We start from the raw sequence: 21,060 nt of genomic DNA, 5'->3' as shown, positions 1-21,060 counted from the left end.
TTATTTCCAGACCAGGATGTCCAGAAGCAAGTGTAAAAGCAGTGGTGACGTAGCTGGTACTTCTGTACTGTAAGATGAAAATGTTTAATTAAAAAAAATTTTTTATGTATTATTTGTGTGAAAAGTATTATAAACCTATTACAGCACAGCACTACATAGTTAATTCTGTTAGCTGGATATCTAGGCTTGGACTATGAATAAATTGGACTTGACCAATGTGCTTTTGGATTGGAACTTGTTTGTATGTAGGGGACTTACTGTGTACCACACTGTCCTGGAACTGTCAACTTACTCAGCTACCTTTACAACCACAGTGCAAAATTCTTAATGACTAGGCCTATATCTCATTATGGGTTTCCCTGGTGGCTCAGTGGTAAAGAATCCATCCACCCGCCAATGCAGGAGACAGAGGTTCGATCATTCAGTCGGGAAGACGCCTGGAGGAGGAAATGGCAACCCAGTCCAGTATTCCTGCCTGGGAAATCCCATGGATAGAGAGGCCTGGTGGGCTACAGTTCATGTGGGCTACAGTTCATGCAAGAGTTGGAGACGACTTAGCGACCAAACAACATCTCGTTACTACTTGTGTCCCAAGAATCTCACAGCCTATAACCTATTTTTGGCTTATATTCTGAAGAATAAATATATTCAAATAATGCTTGGTGAGGTATCTGTTGTTCATTATTTTAGAGGCTATGTCCGTCATAAACAACGTGGGGGTCTCTACTGAACACTTACAGTATGTCAGGGGCCTTGTTGGGTGCTTCATACACATTGACTTCATTTAATCCTAAGAAGCCTGTAAGACTTGATCCTCATTTTATAGCTGAGAAAACTTATCCCGGTCAGTTAGTGAAAGAGACAAGATTCATTCACTCCACATCTTTATTTACACTCTACCTTGTTTCAAAATGAGAATTTCCAAGAACATAATACAAATCTTTTTTTTAATAGAATTCAGAGTAAAGGTGCAGTAAGAATTTAAAAAATCAGATAAAGCCAGAAGGTAAGTACTGAACAATGCATACCATTAATGTCCTATGGACTTGCTACAGGTGGAGTGCAAATTTGGCTTAACTTCACATCTGTTAATATGTGACTTGTTCCATTAGTCAGAGACTTTAAAAGATAGTTGCTTAGAAGCACATTTACTCCTAACTGAAACCTGAAGTTTCTCCTGTGGATTCTCAAAGCTATTGTATGTCAGAGTGATCCAGTGTCATCCTTGGCAAAGCTTCGCAATACAGTCTAAATGGAAATTGATGTGTGGCTAATACAAGGCAAGCTGGGGACAAAGGTCTCCACAGTGAGTTTAATTTCATTTGGAATTTCTAAGGAAACGGATGGATTATTCAGCGTTTAGCCTCCTCCATAAAGCTTTCTCAAGAATGAGATTGAAATGTTGGGCAATAAAGGTTATCTGACAAGTATCTGGGTAGAGATATCATTACTGATTAAGCACAGGTCCATATGAACAGGGCTTCCCAGGTGGCTCAGCGGTCAAAGAATCCACCTGCTAATGCAGTAGACACAAGAAATTCGGATTTGATCCCTGGTTCGGGAATATCTTCTAGAGGAAGAAATGGCAACCCACCCCAGTATGCTTGCCTGGGGAATCCCTTGGACAGAGACAGTTCATGGGTTCAGAGTCGAACACAACTTAGTGACTGAGCACACACACACACACACCATATGATCAGTAGAGCTGGAGATAGAAATACCAATTCCTTCTGACACTGGAGCAGTTTAATGAGGATCCCACTTCAGTGAGAGGCCTTTCCATCTCTTCTCAAAAGTAATCTTAAGAGCACCCAGTTAGAGACAAGATTTTCCCAAAAACTTTTGGATCTGTTCCAACTGAACAACTATGTAAAGAATCACATTCTGCCTCCATGGAGTATGAATACTATGATTTTAGCCTGGAATTAAAAAAAAATAAGCCCCCACCGAGTCCCAACTTTATCTGGCTCCAAAGTACTCCTAATGTGCCCATGGACATGGCCCATATTTGACTTTGGTTTGATCACTGCATTTAGAAAGACTGGCAGGAACCCAGAAGGGGCCTGTATGAATGTTGATTCCTACATTCAAACTTGGGACATTAGACTCTCAATCTCATTTACTTTTATATGAAAGGCAAACACAGGTTTTCGTCACAACCGAGGCCACCATAAAGAGTGTATGTCTAAAAAACAGGAGGGAAAAAAAAGAAAGTTGGAACTGTATCAAATGGGTATAGAGTAGGTAAATCATATTTCCATTCAAGGCACATTTCAGAAGAATGTTCAGAAAGTTTTAATATAGGCTATGTATATACAATTCCCTATAGCTTTTGTTAGCACCAGTACATATCCTGTGGCCCCATTTTCAAATGGCTTAACAGATTGAGGGATCTTATCAGTGAAGGTGAGGATAGGAGACAAAAGCAGACATTTAAACAGGGAAATTTTAATGAAATCATTGTTAATTAGTAGAAAGTGGCTATTTTAAGAGTTTTAAAAAAAAGAACTCTTAAGGAGTTCAAAAGTAGAAGTGGCAAAAAAAAAAGGAACTACCTCTAGGCTGGGAAAAAGGAAAAAGAGAATTAAGGAACTAAAGACTAGGAAAGGCTTTCCTCCCCACTCCAAGCACTCAAGCTGAGCGTAGGACTCTTCAGTGAAGGCGTGGCTTCCACAGGAACATTCAGCAACCACCCCCGCCCCCCACCTCCGGTAGTGAAGAAACTGTCAAGAGGGCCAGAGTGGGAGACAGTTGCTTGAGGGAGAGGCTGAAAGCAGCCCACTGGAGCTCCTCCAAAGTGGGACATGTGACTAAGGCACAGCTGGGGCTCTTCTGCTGGGGCTGCTGGGTTCCCGTGGTGACTACAAATGGAGAACCGGAATCCAGAAGGGACTTCATGCTGCTATTGCTTTGCAGCGCCACTTTAGGACAGGACCCTCATCAACGAAGCCTAATATTCTGCCAGGCTGGCAAAGGGAGACATGTTTATAGGGTCCAGTATCACAAAGCAGGGTACAGAGGATGGATTTGGAGCTGGGAGTTGATATCAACAGTAAGGTGATAATTGCTATAGTTCACTCTTTTGTCTTTTTACCTTCCATATATACCTACACTAACACAGGAGCTACTAGTCACACGTGGTTGCTGCTGCTAAGGCGCTTCAGTCGTGTCGGACTCTGTGCGACCCCACAGACAGCAGCCCACCAGGCCCCGCCGTCCCTGGGATTCTCCAGCAAGAACACTGGAGTGGGTTGCCATTTCCCGCTCCAGTGCATGAAAGTGAAAGTGAAAGTGAAGTTGCTCAGTCGTGTCCCACTCTTCGGGAGCCCATGGACTGCAGCCTACCAGGCTCCTCTGTCCATGGGATTCTCCAGGCAAGAGTACTGGAGTGGGGTGCCATTGCCTTCTTCAAGTCACACATGGTTACTAAGTACTCAAAATGTGACTAACCTGAATTGAGATGTCCTAAGTGTAAAATACATACTGCCTCTCAAGAGGAGGTACAAAAAATATATATATCATTAAATTTTCTATCAGTTCATGTTGAAAAGGTATTTTGGTTCTATTAAGTTAAAAAAATATATTACAATTAACTTCATCCATTTTTAGTTTCTAATGTGGTTACTAGGAAATTTTAAATTACTTATGTGCTCTGCATTCCACGTAGTTAAATCCTCTCTGTGAGGCTGGAGCAACTTGGCTGCTTTGGATAAAGCTTTCTATCAATAATACCTGTGTGTGTGCTGTGCTCAGCTCTTTCCAGCTCTTTGTGACCCCATGGACTATAGCCTGCCAGGCTCCTCTGTCCATGGGAGTATCCCAGCAAGAATACTGGAATGGGTTCCCATTTCCTCCACCATCAATAATATCTAACAAGCTCTAGTATGGTAAAATGGCTTTTTCCACCATACTGCTTCCTCCTCAACCAAAACTGTATGCTTTAATTCTATTATTAATACATGTCTGGGTTCTGCAAGCACTGCTGACCTGGCTCCCCCAACCATTCTCATCACAATTCAGAGAAAAAGCCCAAAGGCTGCTTTTGAGCATTTCTATTCTATCACTTTCAGAATGGACTGGTTGGATCTCCTTGCAGTCCAAGGGACTCTCAAGAGTCTTCTCCAACACCACAGTTCAAAAGCATCAATTCTTCGGTGCTCAGCCTTCTTCACAGTCCAACTCTCACATCCATACATGACCACAGGCAAAACCATAGCCTTGACCAGATGAACCTTTGTTGGCAAAGTAATGTCTCTGCTTTTGAATATGCTATCTAGGTTGGTCATAACTTTCCTTCCAAGGAGTAAGCATCTTTTAATTTCCTGGCTGTAATCACCATCTGCAGTGATTTTGGAGCCCAGAAAAATAAAGTCTGACACTGTTTCCACTGTTTCCCCATCTATTTCCCATGAAGTGATGGGACCAGATGCCATGATCTTCGTTTTCTGAATGTTGAGCTTTAAGCCAATTTTTTCACTTTTCACTTTCACTTTCATCAAGAGGCTTTTGAGTTCCTCTTCACTTTCTGCCATAAGGGTGGTGTCATCTGCATATCTGAGGTTATTGATATTTCTCCCGGCAATCATTGGAAAAGACTCTGATGCTGGGAGGGATTGGGGGCAGGAGGAGAAGGGGACGACAGAGGATGAGATGGCTGGATGGCATCACTGACTCGATGGACGTGAGTCTGAGTGAACTCCGGGAGTTGGTGATGGACAGGGAGGCCTGGCGTGCTGCGATTCATGGGGTCTCAAAGAGTCGGACACAACTGAGTGACTGATCTGATCTGATCTGATTCTATCACCTCCATCTTCCACTTCAACACCAATTTTTCCAACATAAACATATTTATGGTACCAAATAATTCCTGAACACATAACACTCACCATATTTAACCATTTTGACTCCAGAATTCATATAATAAAGGACATAAAGGATGCCACTATGATAAAAAGCACTGGACTGTAGAATAGAGAAAAAAAGAAAATCTGGCCACTATTTCTGGCCCTAACCTTCTTGGGTTAGGCCATGTAAATCTCTGATCCTCTGCTCCTACACCTGCTTGGAGAAAAAAAGCAATGAATTATTTCAGTTTTACCCAAACGACATAATGAAATCCTTTTAGGGATTATAACCAGATTTTTTTAAATTAATAGGATAGAATAATAATAATATACTATATGTGTTAAAGGTTTTATGAAACTTTTGTTTCAGATATAAATCTCATATACTGGGTTTGTAATGTAAGCTATATTTCTTACTGTCACAGTAATAGTTTGAGAGCCAGCCATATAATCTCTTAAAATCCTATACTGTTTGAATTCATATAATTTGTTCTGTTCTAAAATTATTTCAAGACCAGTGAATAACAAAGCATGAAATTACAACTTAATATAGAAAGTTTTATAAAAGCTGAAATTTATTTGGTGCATACTCTGTGCTTGCTATCAGGTACTTTCACATATACCTTTTCTTTTAATATGTAAAAGCAACCATGTGAGGTATTTTACAGGTTGAAAAAAAAAGCAAAAACCTATGTCCTTAACTTATTCACATGAAAGGTTATATGTGTCCCCAAATAAAAATAAAATTAAACAAACAAAGCCCAACCAAGTACATAGTCTATTTCCATTTTCTTTTGTGCATCCTCCAAATACACCAGACACTTGAGCATTAGGAGAATAAAGAACCAATTCAAATAAAGGGAATCTTTCTTGTAATTTTTGGAGACAGGTGCTTTTTAACTACCAATTTTCTACTCTATGCACAAGGGACTGAAATGCTGTCGATGTCTGAAATAATTTTAAGGTAATTCAATACTTTGAAAATTTTGTTCACATAGACATACAAGCCTAAAAACAGCACTATTTTTAGAGGCAATTTCACAACAGAAAAAGGCAATGGTAACAGTTCAAGTGATAGAAATGACTTAAACAAAATACCTTCAAGAAAGGAGGAAAAATGTATAGAAAATTTTCTAAAAATATAGCACCATTACCTCAATGAATGAACAAATTTCAAGATGTGGAAATTACCTAACAATCACAAATATTTCTCAAATAATCTGTTTTTATATTTAGACTTTCAAATTATATAGTTATAGTAAATTTTCTTATTAGGAGTTCAACACTGACATAAAGTTATTTTATAAAATAAAAAGCAACTTCCTAAAGAACAGTGACTACTGAATTGTTACTAAGAAAAATTCTTCAACATTATGCAATTTTATTCCTTATGTAAACTTTTCTCAAGATATTATGTTACAAATAAGACACAATCTGGTATGAATGCATTTGCCAAAAACATTTGATCTCCCTAGTGCTTTTCATTTCTTGGTAAGTTTCTTCAGCATTCCTGAGTCCTTTCCTAAAACCATGTAAAAAGTACCACTCGAAGAAAAACCAGACATAAAGCTGACTTTTTATTTTTTTAAATACCTTCTTACTGAATGCTGCCAGCAATATTATCAAATTATATCTTATAATTAAGTAGCATATGTTCAATGTGAGGATATATATTTTTTCAATGAATAAATGTAGTGTCAGCACAGTAAAGTTCATAGGATTTATTTTAAATGATTGCTGGTTTCTGATCATTAAAATCCACAACTCTATGGCAGCAGTTACAATATAATACATTATAGTTCTCTGAAAGATCACTTTAAAGTTATAATGATGGAATATAACTTAACAGAATACAAATGATATCTATGGCATAAGACTCCACAGTTGACTGATCAGCTAATCAAAGAAAAACATCAGAGAAAGGCCTTGAAAAAGAAAGCATGTTTCCTGTTAGAATTTATCCTTTTTTTCCCTAAAAATGGCTAATTATGAACATAGAAATGTTTGAATGAAAGACCCTAAAATTCTGAGAAAAGAACTAAACTTCAGATGTAGTAAGTGATGAGGTCAGACTTAACAAGCTGAAACTTAATCTGTTAGCAGCCAGAAGATGCAAGTGCTCATTTTTAGAGAAGTAAAGTTTATTACATTTGAAACAATACAGCAGAAATCTCAAAAGTTTACTCATTAAATATAGTTTAATTCTTACAAATCTCCTTTTGAAAATGCAATTCATATATGCTGCAACCTCTGAAGTTTCAATTTAAAATGAAGCATGAAGGCAGCAATCAGGAAAAAGCACAGAGACGGCTTTGTCAAATACCTGTACAAATCAGTACATACCTCTTCTGTCTGTGACACAGGAGGAAAAAAAGTGACTCTAAACATATCCAAGTAAACAGAGAAAAATACATTACTACTTGAGGCAGACCATGCTAAAAAATAGTTTACAATGATCAGTTTGCATTTATGGTAGTTAATAATGCCTTTAGTTTGAACCAATGAAATTAAGGTTAAATTAAATTTTGCAGTAGTTTCTCAGTCTTTTGTACTAAACATCAGTTCATCTGAGAAGTAATAAGATTGGAAAAGCAAATGACCTGATCCTTTTCATTATGCATATCATTTTCTCAGTTGTACTAAATGCAAACAAATCAATACAGCATCAAGATTTTTCACATATTTAAAATGAAGACTAATGACTTGTGAAGGCAGACTGTGTACCATGTAGTATTTAACAGATGAAACTTGCAATTACCATCAACTCAACTTTTAAAATAACACCAAGATATACAAGCCAAAATAAACATTTGATTTAAAAATTCTGCTATTCAAGATACTCAGGTGTCTTTTTGTTCTCATTGAGATTGATATGGGTTGGGTCTTTTAAAAACCTGAAGAGGAGTTGGTAAGAGGAAAAAAATCCTCAATGCTTTAAAAACCTCAACTGTTAGGAGTCCATACAACTACTATGCTGGCATGAAAACAGTTTTTTTCCCCTATCATAGGACCACTTTCCCATAGAAGTACTTCCTCCAAGCCAGCTATATAAAGACGTAAATCAGCTTACCCATGATTAAAACTGAAGTAATCCTTTAAAATAGGAGCATGACACCTCACCCAAAAAGATCTTTTAAATCATTGCTAGCTGAACTGCTACTGGTCATAGTGGTTGGTGGCTGTGCAAAGTTCTGTGGGCTAAAGAAAGGATTAGCCTGCATTCCAAAGGCAGATTGTCCCATCACGTTCACCTGTGTTCCCATTACTGAACTGCCCATACCTGGAGACCCTTGAGGAGGTACAAACTGATTAAGCCACTGATTTGGTTTCTGTTGTGATAACTGGTTCATGCTAACTTTGGGTTTCTGAGGGCCAAAGAGATTATTAAGAGCAGACATATCTGTGGGTCTTTGCTGAGTCTGCTTTCCACCTGCAGGAGGAACACTCACAGCACTGAAGTTTGGCAAGGTGGAAGGTGTTCCCAGTGCCATCTTGGTCACTCCAGGTGTGCTTGGACTACTGAAGAAGTTCTGGTTTGTATTAACTGGCATGTTGAATCCTGAAGTCTGAAAGCCCATGTTAGCATTTAGGCCATTTGTTAAATTTCTCTTTGTATTGTCAATTGGTGTAGAAAACATCATGCCAAGGCCCGTGGAAGGAACAGAAGTGAAGGAACTTGAAGCAGAAATTTTAGGGGTGCTAACAGCAAGACTGGTCAAAGATGACATGTTATCCATCAACGTGTCTGTCAGGTCCTTAGTCTGAAAAATACAAGGAAATTACTTTATTCCAAATTACTTTAAAATTAGTAAAATGTTTGATAAATTTTATTATAAAGGACAAGTTAAAATTAAGCTTGTCTACACTGAGACAGCAAACTACACAGTTCACAGGCCAAACCCAGTTTGCCACATATTTAAGGCTCTTTAAAGATGAACATTTGCAACAATTTGATGACAGGGAACAAAACTTTGAACTCCAGTTAAATGAAATGTTGTCTCCCCCACTGTGCCTCCACCAACAAGCAGAATTGCATTTTTCTCATTAGATCTGTACTATAGAAAAAGATGTTGTTGCTGTTTAGTCGCTAAATTGTGTGCCTCTTTTGCGACTCCATGGCCTGTAGCTTGCCTGTGGGATTTCTCAGGCAAGAACAGTGGAGCAGGTTGCCATTTCCTTCTCTAAGGGATCTTCCCAACACAGGGATAGAACCTGGGTCTCCTGCATGGGCAGGCGGATTCTTTATCAGTGAGCAACCAGGGAAGCCCCACAGAAAAGGATACTTCATTATTTTTGTATTTTGACTTTCATCACAATTGTGTGGAAATTTAGTTTTCTAAATTTATTCTTATATAAGTACATACAAAATATTTTATTTTGCCTCTTGGCCCACAAAGATTTTTCCCAGAGGAAAAAGTTTAATGATTAGGAGACAAAAACTACAAAAAAAATTTAAAGAAAGCTTTTAAGATAAAGTTATTTCTGAAACCAGTAAGAGTGTAAACTTTCTTCAAGCAGAGAACTTAATCACTGTTCTAAAACCAGCACCTAAAACAGTGCCTATAACACAGAAGGAAATAAATACTGGTCAAGACATATAGGTAAGAATCCCTAAATCAAGTTACAAACATGACTATAACAAAAAAGCCAAAAAATGAAAATTATTTCTTGCTCAAAAATACATAAATGCATGAACATAATATTCCTGATCAATTCAAAGTGAGCAGAGCTGAATTAGTGTCACAGACCTAGTATTTTTAAAGAACTGTCCTGTTAATCTAGCTTCTTCTATATTGGTAACAAGCACTATCACAAAACATCGTACATTAGGCAGGTTATTGAGGAGGTGCTGGAAAATCCTTTATGCCCATACTTCTTAGAAATTACATATTAAAGTATTTTCTGAAATACGTTTTCATAAAACACTAGTAGGTAGACTAGGTTCTATACTACCTTACTCCTTAAGAGTAGTATAATTACAAAAAAAAAATGAACTCTGACCTGCTTGACTGGAGCAATAGGTGTGTGAACTTGAGGTTTAAGAGGCTGCTGGCTTTTCAACTTCTGGGCCTGCTCCTGTTCTTTTGCTAATTTTTGTTTTTCTTCAAGTGTAAGTGATGCCTTAAAACAGCAGCAAAAAAAGTTAACTGACAACTTTCTTAATTTCATTTGTAAAGCAGAGCATGTTTTTTTGTCTGTTTGACAATACCATTTGACAACACTTGACAATACCAAGTAGTTTATGAACTACTGTATTGGTGACTGCCACAACAGTATAACTAAGGTCAGTTATACTTTAGTTTTGTGGGTTTTCTATTTGCTTTTTTTCCTTTTTTAATATATACCTTTCATTTATTTATTTTTTTAATTAGAGGATAATTGCTTTACAATGTTGTATCAGTTTCTGCTGTACAACATGAATTAGCCATAAAATTGGGAGATTCTTGTTCAACTGTTTTTATCTTACTCCAAAAAATATTTTAAGAACTCATCAAAAGCTAAGTAAGAATTAAACAACTTAAAAAAAAAAAAAAACATGAACAAACAATATTTTTGATACTAACATCTGCATCAAATTCAGTGTCTTTTTTCTTAGATCTGCTTTGCCAACCTTTAAGCCCAAAGTATGTCCTCATACAATTTTGTAAACCACAGTGTCTTGGTTCTACACATACAAGTATTCATACATGTTGAATGAATAGAAGAAAACTGCCCTTAGTGAAATTCAAAGTTGATATATTTTTTATATTGGATGCTAACCAATATTTTAGCTGGAAACTATAGTTTTATAGTTTATTATTCAAAATCAGGAGCAAAGAAGAGACACTGTAAAATTTATCAAGGGATGTGACTGGCAAAGTACAACAGAAAGGACAAGAAGTCAGGCAACCTAGAAACATTACCAATATGGGAGAATGAATAAAAAAGGAAGTTAAAAATATTAAGCATTTTTATTCTCAACATGGTTAGGTCATGATCCACTGATAACTTTTAAATTTCATAAAGATAATTAAAGAGTGTTTCTATTAAGCTAAATAGTATTTCTCAACAAAACAATCTATGGTTTATAGAAGTCATATAATATAAATATGAATGTCAAAAGAACAGTAAAGAAACTTACTCTTTTTTGTTTATTCTGTAACCCATCCTCTTTATTTTCTGATTCACCACCAGTCAGAAGGTCTGCTCCAATGTTGTTAAAGACTTTGTCAATCTGCTGAAACAGAAAAAAATCAACCAGTTGAACAATGCGCAAAACTTTACTACTGAAAGATCAGAAGCTTCTGAAATGGAGTGCAATGTCAAGCACTTCCTGCCCCGACCCCCCCACCCAGAATTAGAATGATCTAAATATCTTCTTACCTGAGACCCAACATTTGTAACTTTTGTCTCCTCGGAAGCATTCATTTGATTTCCTATATCCAAAGATCTGTAAGAAAGAGCTGAGTTATGACAAAGCTATAAAAACAAATGTTTTTAAAATACTTCTTAAAAATAGTTTACCCACATAGAAGTTATTACAACCTCAACAAACTGCAACTTATTAAGGACAGTCATAATCTTTTTCATTATTTACTACTATTAGTGTCTGCTTGCCCCTACAAGTAACATTTGTATACAAGTCTTTTTTTAAAAACTAAACATTTGAGATTTACTGAAGAATTTACTCAGGGTGTCATAAAATCATGCAAGGATGGTTCTTACCATACGAGAGTTCAGAGCTCACTGAGAGACAAGATACAATATGGGAACTTAACATGATTAAGAATCTATGATTCTAACAATAAATTCTATAATCACTGAATGAAAGATGTGGGCAAGATCTATGCCTTGAAAAATAGGTAACATTTATTTAGATAGGAAGAAAAAAAAGAGAAGGTTCATTTACACCTCAAGTATAAATACTAGATAGAAAATTTCTCTGTTGTAATTTTTAAAGATTTTCAGGGTTCCTATGCTAACATAGTCAATTCATTAATAGCATATATATATATATACACACATACATATATATATACATGTATGTATAGACATATATATCTCACAGAATATTTAGCATATACAAATGGCTATTTCATGTCATTCTACACCTTGTGTATTTACTTCCATAAAGCCTTTACCTTACACTGGAACAAGACCAAAAAAGCTTCTTTTGGAGGACTTGGCTTGTGACTAGTATCAATTTTACTGATTTTCAGATGTTTTTGGCTCAGGGTTAAACATTAACAGGCATTCTACACTCATGTATTTTTCTTTGGAGCAAAGAATATAGTGAAGATTTGATTATAAAAACTGGCATTTTCTGTTGAATAATTTTCATCTTTCTCCTCATCCTTTGTACACTAATATTTTGCAAATAATTTAGAAAATCCTCTCTATAAGACACACACACACACAAAAGGTGGATGCTGTGGTACTACATACGGAATGAATTCTCTGTAAATGTTTCAAAGGTTAGATAAAAGAGAAAAGGAGAAATCAAAACACAAGGATTTCACAGATCTGAAAAAAAACTTTTAAGTGGTGCTCTTGGTGATCAGCATCCTGACTTTACAATGCTGGTGGCTAATATGACAAGAGATTTTTCTCAGAAACAGAATTCTCTTTACGTAGAGAAAACATTAAGATTATATCATGTTATGCTTTTGTATTTAGAAATAACATCAGATTTTCAACAACATTCTACTTAAACTCAGTTTAACTTAATCTGCTGGAAAATTTTTACAGGCTTTCAGTTCAGTTGCTCAGTCATGTCTGACTCTTTGCGACCCCATGAATCGCAGCACACCAGGCCTCCCTGTCCATCACCAACTCCCGGAGTTCACCCAGACTCAAGTCCATCGAGTCAGTGATGCGATCCAGCCATCTCATCCTCTGTTGTCCCCTTCTCCTCCTGACCCCAATCCCTCCCAGTATCAGGGTCTTTTCCATATAGTCAAATTGAAATCCTTCAAGTTTTCTCATCCATATTCTAGGAAATCAACCATGACATAACTTTAATGTCACTCCTGGACCATGTGCAATTCATATTCAACCTACTTACTTCTGCTGTTCTTGCATTATATGAAGTTGCTCCAGTTTAGTCTTATGTTCTGACTCCAATCTATTAAGCATCTCTTTTATGACGGAAATGAAAGAATTGAACTGGTATAATAAGAAATTGATATAGTTAGGATGTTTCAAGTTAGCAACAAAGTAATCGAATAAAAAAATTCAACGTTATTCATAATATTCTCTATTTTTACCAGAATATGACCCATAGGTCTGATGACACAGGAATAGATTATACATATTTTAGCTCAGAATATCATAGCAAGCTTTTACAGTATCTTTGTACAGTGGTGGTATTTTAAGTTCCAGAAAACATGTCTCAGTAAGTTTTATATTCTGAGCTAACAGCTATTACTCAGGAGTCTTAAATAAATTCAACTCCACCAGTTATTACACATTGATTTTTTTTTTAGACTAATCCAAAACTGACCACCTAATATGTGCATATCTAAACACAATCTGTTTGCATGCGTGCGTGCCTGCTAAGTCACTTCAGTCATGTCCGACTCTTTGTAACCCCACAGACTCGCCAGCTCCTTTGTCCACAGAATTCTACAGGCAAATATACTGCAGTGGGTTCCCATGCCCTCCTTCAGGGCACCTTCCCAACCTAGGGATTAAACCCGCATCTCTTGTATCTCCTGCTTGGCAAACGGGTTCTTTACCATTAGCACCACCTGGGAAGCCCACAATCTGTTTAATGATGAATAAAAAATTACCCTTTATTCGATCATTATAAAAGTGACATGTTTGGCTAAAATAAACCTTGTTTTCTAAAAAGCTAGTAGAAATATTAAATATACATAATCTAACTTTCAAATAATTAAAGTTTATAAGAATACCCAACTCAAGGTCTAAACATAGTTCAAGTTTTAGTTAAATAATTCTTATGGTACTTCAGAAACAATTTATTTCAGTAATACCACATATTACAGGAAGACTCTAGAAACTTTCTTCCTTCCCCAAATCCAGTAGTCATATACAAATGTAAGAGCTGGACCATAAAGAAAGCTGAAAGCCAAAGATTTGATGTTTTTGAACTGTGGTGTTGGAGAAGACTCTTGAGAGTCCCGTGGACTGCAAGGAGATCCAACCAGTCCATCCTAAAGGAAATCAGTCCTGAATATTCATTGGAAGGGCTGATGTTGAAGCTGAAACTCCAATACTTTGGCCACCTGATGCGAAGAGCTGACTCATTGGAAAAGACTCTGACTCTGGGAAAGACTGAAGACAGGAGAGGAAGGGGACAAGGAACTGACTCATTGGAAAAGACCCTGATGCTGGGAAAGATTCAAGGCAGGAGAGGAAGCAGACAACAGAGGACTAGATGGTTGGATGGCATCACTGACTCAATGGACATGAGTTTGAGCAAGTTCCAGAGTTGGTGATGGACAGGGAAGCCTGGCGTGCTGCAGTTCATGGGGTCACAAAGAGTTGGACACAACTGAATGACTTAACAGATTGACTGAACAAGGCTTTCAATAATCCCTCTTTCTAACTCTCATACTCCTTACTTTGAATATAAAAAGCACTTTCTTCATTTACCTCTTCAACATATTTTTCCTTGTTTTATCAATGTTTATATGTAATATATTTATACATTCAATGCCGAGAAAAGAGTAAGCTGAATAAATTGAATAAAGCACAAAAGTTTCCTACCTGATTGAGATTAAGATTGTTTTCAATACTCAGGGGAATCAGATGAGGCAATACTTTTCCAGCCAGCTGCTCTTTGGTGATTCCCAACTTCTTATGGGTAAATGTACATTTGTAAATACCTGATTTAAAAAAAAGAATGTTATAATTCAATACTACAAAATTAATAGAAATCAGAAAAACAATGTATCTATATAAAATCTCTTGATAATCAGTACAGTTACAAATTTTTCCTTATAAATGCTTTAAGAAGAATGTTCTTACATATGTATCAGAATGATTTCAGCTTTACTGTCGGTTTAGATTTAACATACCATGACACACTTATCCCATATTCTTCGGCTAAAAATAGTGTAACTGTAAAAGCCTGTATTTTTTTTGATAGATATACACATCTGAATGCAGAATTCCAAAGCATAGCAAGGAGAAATAAGAAAGCCTTCCTATGTGAACAATGCAAAGAAACAGAGGAAAACAACAGAATGGGAAAGACTAGAGATCTCTTCAAGAAAATTAGAGATACCAAGGGAACATTTCATGCAAAGATGGGCACAATAAAGGACAGAAATGGTATGGACCTAACAAAAGCAGAAGATATTAAGAAGAGGTGAAAAGAATACATAGAAGAACTATACAAAAGACCTTAATGACCCAGTAACCACAATGGTGTGATCACTCACCTAGGGCCAGACATCTTGGAGTGTGAAGTCAAGTGGGCCTTTGGAAGCATTACTGCAAACAAAGCTAGTGGAGGTGATAGAATTCCAGCTGAGCTATTTCAAATCCTATAAGATGATGCTGTGAAAGTGCTGCACTCAATATGCCAGCAAATTTGGAAACCTCAGCAGTGGCCACAGGGCTGGAAAAGTTCAGTTTTCATTCCAATCCCAAAGAAGAGCAATGCCAAAGAATGTTCAAACTACCACACCACTGCACTCATTTTACAGGCTACCAAAGTAACGCTCAAAATTCTCCAAGCTAGGCTTCAACAGTAAGTGAACTGAGAACTTCCAGATGTTCAAGCTGGATTTAGAAAAGGGAGAGGAACCAGTGATCAAGTTGCCAACATCTACTGGATCACAGAAAAAGCAAGAGAATTCCAGAAAAATACTTCTGCTTCACTAACTACGCTAAAGCCTTTGATTGTGTGGATCACAATAAACTGTGGAAAATTCTTCAAGAGATGGGAATATCAGATCACCTTACCTGCCTCCTGAGAAATCTGCATGCAGGTCAAGAAGCAACAGTCAGAACTGGACATGGAACAACAGACTGGTTCAAAATTGGGAAAAGAGTATGTCAAGGCTGTATATTATTATCCTGCTCATTTAACTTCTATGCAGAGTACAATCACGAGAAATGCCAGGCTGGATGAAGTACAAGCTGGGATCAAGACTGCCAGGAGAAATATCAATAAATTCTGCTAGGCAGATGAGACCACCCTGTGGCAGAAAGTGAAGAAGAACTAAAGAGCCTCTTGATGAAGGTGAAAGAAGAGAGTGAAAAAGCTGGCTTAAAACTCAACATTCAAAAAATGAAGACTGCGGCATCTGGTCCCATCATTTCATGGCAAATAGGGAAACAATGGAAACAGTGAGACTTTATTTTGCGGGGCTTCAAAATCACTGCAGATGGTGACTGCAGCCATGAAATTAAAAGACACTTGCTCCTTGGAAGAAAAGCTGTGACAAACCTGCACAGTGTATTAAAAAGCAGACATTACTTTGTCAACAAAGGTCTATTTAGTCAAAGCCATGGTTTTTCCTATAGTCATGTATGGATGTGAGAGCTGGACATGAATAAGGCTGAGCACTGAAGAACTGATGCTTTTGAACTGTGATGTTGGAAAAGACTCTTGAGAGTCTCTTGGAGAGCAAGAAGATCAAACTAGTCAATCCTAAAGGAAATCAATCTTGAATATTCATTGGAAGGACTGATGCTGAAGCTGAAGCTTCAATACTTTGGCCACCTAATACCAAGAGCTGCCTCATTAGAAAAGGCCCTGATGCTGGGAAAGATTGAAGGCAGGAGGAGAAGGGGACAACAGAGGACGAGATGGTTGGATGGCATCACCAAGTCAATAGACACGAGGTTGAGCAAGGCCCGGGAGATGGTGAAGGACAGGAAGCCTGGTGTGCTGCGGTCCGTGGTCGGCAGAGTCACACACAACTGAGCGAGACTGAACAACAATGACCGTACCAGGAAAAGCCTATTCGAATCAGGTATAGTTCTTACAGTGTAGCAGTAAGGCTACAGAAATGTCTCTGTATTCTGAACACAACTAAATATATATTTCATACTACTCACTCAAAAGTGTCTAAGCATAGGTCCTATACCTTTATTCACTTCAACCAATCAGACTCAACATCTCTAAACTTTAATAATTTAACTCCACACAATCCTTCCCTGTTGTCTTACATATTTACTCAACTTTCAAGACCCTGCTGTTATACCTATTTCACAAAGCCTTCATTTGGTAAACTGGGCACATTTGCTCCTCAGTCTCTGAATGCTTTCATTGCATAAGAGTTTTGTATATAAGCTAAAGCTTTAGAACACACTACCTCCTATTATTCTCCAGTGAATGCACACTTCACTTATATATTCAAAGATCTCTGTGTGCCCACTAAATGCTTGTTTGCAGAGCACTATGCTCATTACTTTCCCTTCATTTGGTCTCACTGAACTCTCACAAAACTCCTTTAATGATATTATTTTACCCTTATGTGATAGATAAAGAAACTTTTCAAAGTCAATCCAGGAACTGGCACAGCCAGAATTGGGGTTAGGGCTCTTTTCACTGTATCAGACTCCTTGTCAAGAAGACTAATTTCCTTGAGCTCAAAAGTTTCATAACGTATCAGAAAACTCCTATGTCCACAGAGGTCCACAACAGATTACTTACTGACCATTCCTATAAATATTTACTGAGGATATTCTATAAATCTGGTGCTATAGTAGGTATTTAAGATACATGGGTGAATAACATAGATTTTCTTCAAAATTAACACAGAACTTCAAGTTTAGTAACTTGTTAATGTTTATGTGATTCTACAGCTAATAGTATAGCAGACCCCAGCATTTCCAGATTGGACTTCAACTATTTATAAACAATTTCAGAGTTTTTTTAATAGAGTGATTTATAATTAGCACGCTGATGACTAGAAGGTGCTGTAAGGCTCATAACGCTTTATCAGCACTTAGCATTGAAAAATATATGCTCATATTTTGTTGTTGTTGCTTAGTTGGTAAGTTGTCTCCAACTCTTTTGCAACCCCATAGGCTGTAACCCACCCGATTCCTCTGTCCATGGGATTTCCCAGGCAAGAATCCTGGAGTGGGTTGCCATTTCCTTCTCCAGGCAATCTTCTCAGCCCACGGACTGAACCCACGTCTCCTGCATTGGTAGGTAGGTTCTTTACCAGTAGGCCACCACGGAAGCCCTGTGTTCATATTTAAACATATCGAAATTAAGAGCCAACTCTACCACTTTTTAGCTGTATAATCTTGAATAACTTACTTCATTTAGCTAAACCTCATGGCCTTAGTGTAAAACAGAAATAAAAGTACCAAATCTCATTAGATTTTAGAGAGGACAAAATAAGATAATGCAGAAAGGACTTAGCAGAGTGCCTCTTATTAATCAGGTAACAAATAAACATTAGGTATTACTATTATGATTGGTATCAGCATTTCAAGTAGCTTTGTTTGCCTCTCTTATTTAGTATCATTTTTAGAGGGAAAACTACATGCTATTTGCGAAGCTCGGATTCACAAATGTTTTTATCCCTTTGTAAATGTCAGGTACTACCACTTTTGCTAAAATTAACAGAGGGAAAAGCTACATCACGGCATTTACACCATCATTCTTCAGTTACATGAAAAGAGAGCAAAATGGTTTTACAGACTGAGAAGTTTACTTGCATGATTATAAAACAGTAAAGTAGCATCAAATGACATTAAGTTTTCAGCTACCTAAAATTCCCATGAGGACCGCAGGTTCCTTGGATGGAATTTGTTGTAAGAAGGGTAGAATATCATCAAGTACAAACCATTTATCCAAGTATTCCAAAATCTTTCCTAAGCACACTAATGAATTTACACGTACCTATTAAAAGAGGTAAACTGAATTAGTCATTTAAAGTCTTCACAATCTAGACCAAAGTATGTTAAGCATGAGTCTAATCTTCATATATGTTAAAAATCTCAAAAATTAAAAAAAAGTTAAAAGCTCTCATCCTTTATTAATATAGAAAATTCACATATTTATATATTTCCCTGATTTGTTTCAGAAAAATTTATGATTGCTTTACCAGGACACTAAGTAGCTAAAGGCAAAGAATGATATTACTTTCATGTCATTTTAAATAAAGTAATTAGGATTTGAGAAGCTTTACTATATATTTGCTTGCCAAGAATATTTTCTTGAGGTCATTTGAACTATTAAAAGGACTATATTCTCCCAACAAATAATTAATTTTACTGGGCCTCTAGTATATTTCTCTAATTCATGTTCAAGTCATTCTTAAATATTTTAACAATATGTGAAAATTCTATCTGCCATACCTGAAGTTTTATATTTCTAAATATATTTTTAATATAGTTACTAAAACCTGGTATTTAGGAGCTCTTTTATCAAAATTTTATCTATAGTCTCTTGACTATTTTGATAAACATTTCACACCCTACTTTCTTTGCTAGAATTTTTTAAGATAGAATACTTTGAATCAGGATCATAATATTAATAAAATTTTTTTAAGTAAACTAAGAAAAGCAGAAAACAATTCAGGTGGTTAAAAAAAATAACTTGTGGCTTAAAGCGAAAGAGGATTAAGAAAAAAATTACTTGAATTTTCTACTGGAGCACTAGCAGACAGAGTAATGTCAGGGATGGAATACTATAAAATAATATATCTGGGCAAACTACAGCTATTGCTCACTTTCACTGTACTATTTATAGGCTACTTAGAGCCAAGATGAAACATATGAACAAACTATAAAAAGATTACTAAACAATAAGAAAATTACTAAGCCAATGAGAAGTGAGAGACAAATAAAAATATGTAATTACTTACAGCAAGGGAAGATGTTTGCAGACATGCATTCTTAATTCTTGGTATCAGAGCATTTTTCATGGATGGGTAGTCTATAAGATTTGCAAAGGTTGGAATGATGTTTAGACAGAGTTCCTATTAATAAAATAAATTGGGTCAATCTCAGAGAAACATATTAAAAAGCATTTTGTATTTGCATGGTTAATTTTGTCACATAGTTGAAATAAACTCTTATCTATCATTTGATCCTTTCAAAAGCTATTTGAAAGAAAAATACTTATTATCAATTTTCTACTTTACAGCCTGAGAAAACAGGCTCAGAAGACCTCACTCAAATTCATGCTAGGTCACACAACTAGCACATATACCAAAATTTCCTGATAACATTCCTAATTTCTTTCTCTGAAAACACAATTCTTCATTTAATTTTAAAAACAGGAACATCTTAAAAAAAGAAAGTAACATCTAAGTTTTGCTATCTCTCATGAGAGAAAAATCAAATATTATACCAATTCATGTAAAACTATTCCTCCTAAATAATGAATTTCTTAGCTGTTACAATATCCATATCATGGAATATAACACAAATATTTTAAAATACATGTTCAAAGATTGTTTAATAATATTGACGATAAATGTAATAAAACACTATTATATCATTCCAATTTTTAAAACATGTATCTGTCTATAGACTTAGGAAAAAGAACTAGAAGGATATATCTGGAAATGTTAACTGAACTGTGGGCACCTCTGAGAGAGGATTTAAATTTTCTTTATATTGATATTTTCAAGTATTTCTAAAATCTGAAACTAAAGCAAATATAACGGATAGAAATAGGAAAAGTCATTTAAAACATTCTTGTTAACTAATGCTATGCCACAGTGTAAATGACTGGAACTGGGAACTCTTGAGTATAACAGAGGAAAGGAAGGATGATGGAGGATTGTATGAGATAAGAAAAAGAACAGGAAATGGCTTGAGAAAAAACTGGCTGAAGAACCCGCATCTCAGATATCTTATAAGGCAGAATGATTCTTATAGGAAAGCACAAAAGAGATTACTGAAGAAAATAGAGGTATAAATGTGTATCAGAGAAGGAGTTATTGACGATATCTGGCAAACAAAGATATAGTTATTTGTAGTTAGCAGACAGAAATGAATTAATCACTAAGAATCTGATATGAGAATTTTGGCAAATATTTTATCTACTTAAACTTATTCCCAGATTTCCAAAAGGCAGACAGAAAGAAGAGAGTTAATATTAATATCCATTCAGAAGTATAATAATTAAGCAGGTGACATAATTTGAAGATAAGAAATACAAGCTACATTTAAGGGACTGTTTTTCCACAGCTGGTAGAGGAGAATGAGCAAGGCTGAGCAGTCAGTGAGACACCGTGCTCCTGTTACCAGAGGAGAACAGTAAAGTTCAGTCTTTAATTCATCTGAGACA

The 21,060-nt window shown here is 36.2% G+C and overlaps 1 protein-coding gene across 4 annotated transcripts in view; it reads right to left on the bottom strand.

Annotated features, from left to right (window-relative positions):
* Positions 1-6,967: 6,967 nt before the first annotated feature.
* Positions 6,968-21,060, bottom strand: part of SCYL2 (SCY1 like pseudokinase 2) — a 55,720-nt gene continuing 41,627 nt past the window's right edge. The window contains exons 11-18 of one of the 4 annotated variants that reach the window (XM_086400872.1): positions 19,628-19,741; positions 18,528-18,660; positions 14,556-14,674; positions 12,889-12,989; positions 11,208-11,274; positions 10,966-11,061; positions 9,846-9,965; positions 6,968-8,605 (exon numbers count right to left, since the gene is read on the bottom strand). In XM_086400872.1, coding sequence (XP_086256998.1) covers positions 7,961-8,605; positions 9,846-9,965; positions 10,966-11,061; positions 11,208-11,274; positions 12,889-12,989; positions 14,556-14,674; positions 18,528-18,660; positions 19,628-19,741 — 1,395 coding nt within the window. In that variant the 3' untranslated portion in view covers positions 6,968-7,960. The remainder of the gene's footprint in view (positions 8,606-9,845; positions 9,966-10,965; positions 11,062-11,207; positions 11,275-12,888; positions 12,990-14,555; positions 14,675-18,527; positions 18,661-19,627; positions 19,742-21,060) is intronic. The other 3 variants (XM_086400873.1, XM_086400874.1, XM_086400875.1) reach the window with 3 other exon arrangements.

This window comes from Bos grunniens, chromosome 5 (genome assembly GCF_055505025.1).
Source record: "Bos grunniens cultivar Pamir isolate PY7600 chromosome 5, Bosgru_T2T1.0, whole genome shotgun sequence".
Lineage (NCBI taxonomy): Eukaryota > Metazoa > Chordata > Mammalia > Artiodactyla > Bovidae > Bos > Bos grunniens.
This window is presented reverse-complemented; position numbering and strand designations above follow the sequence as displayed.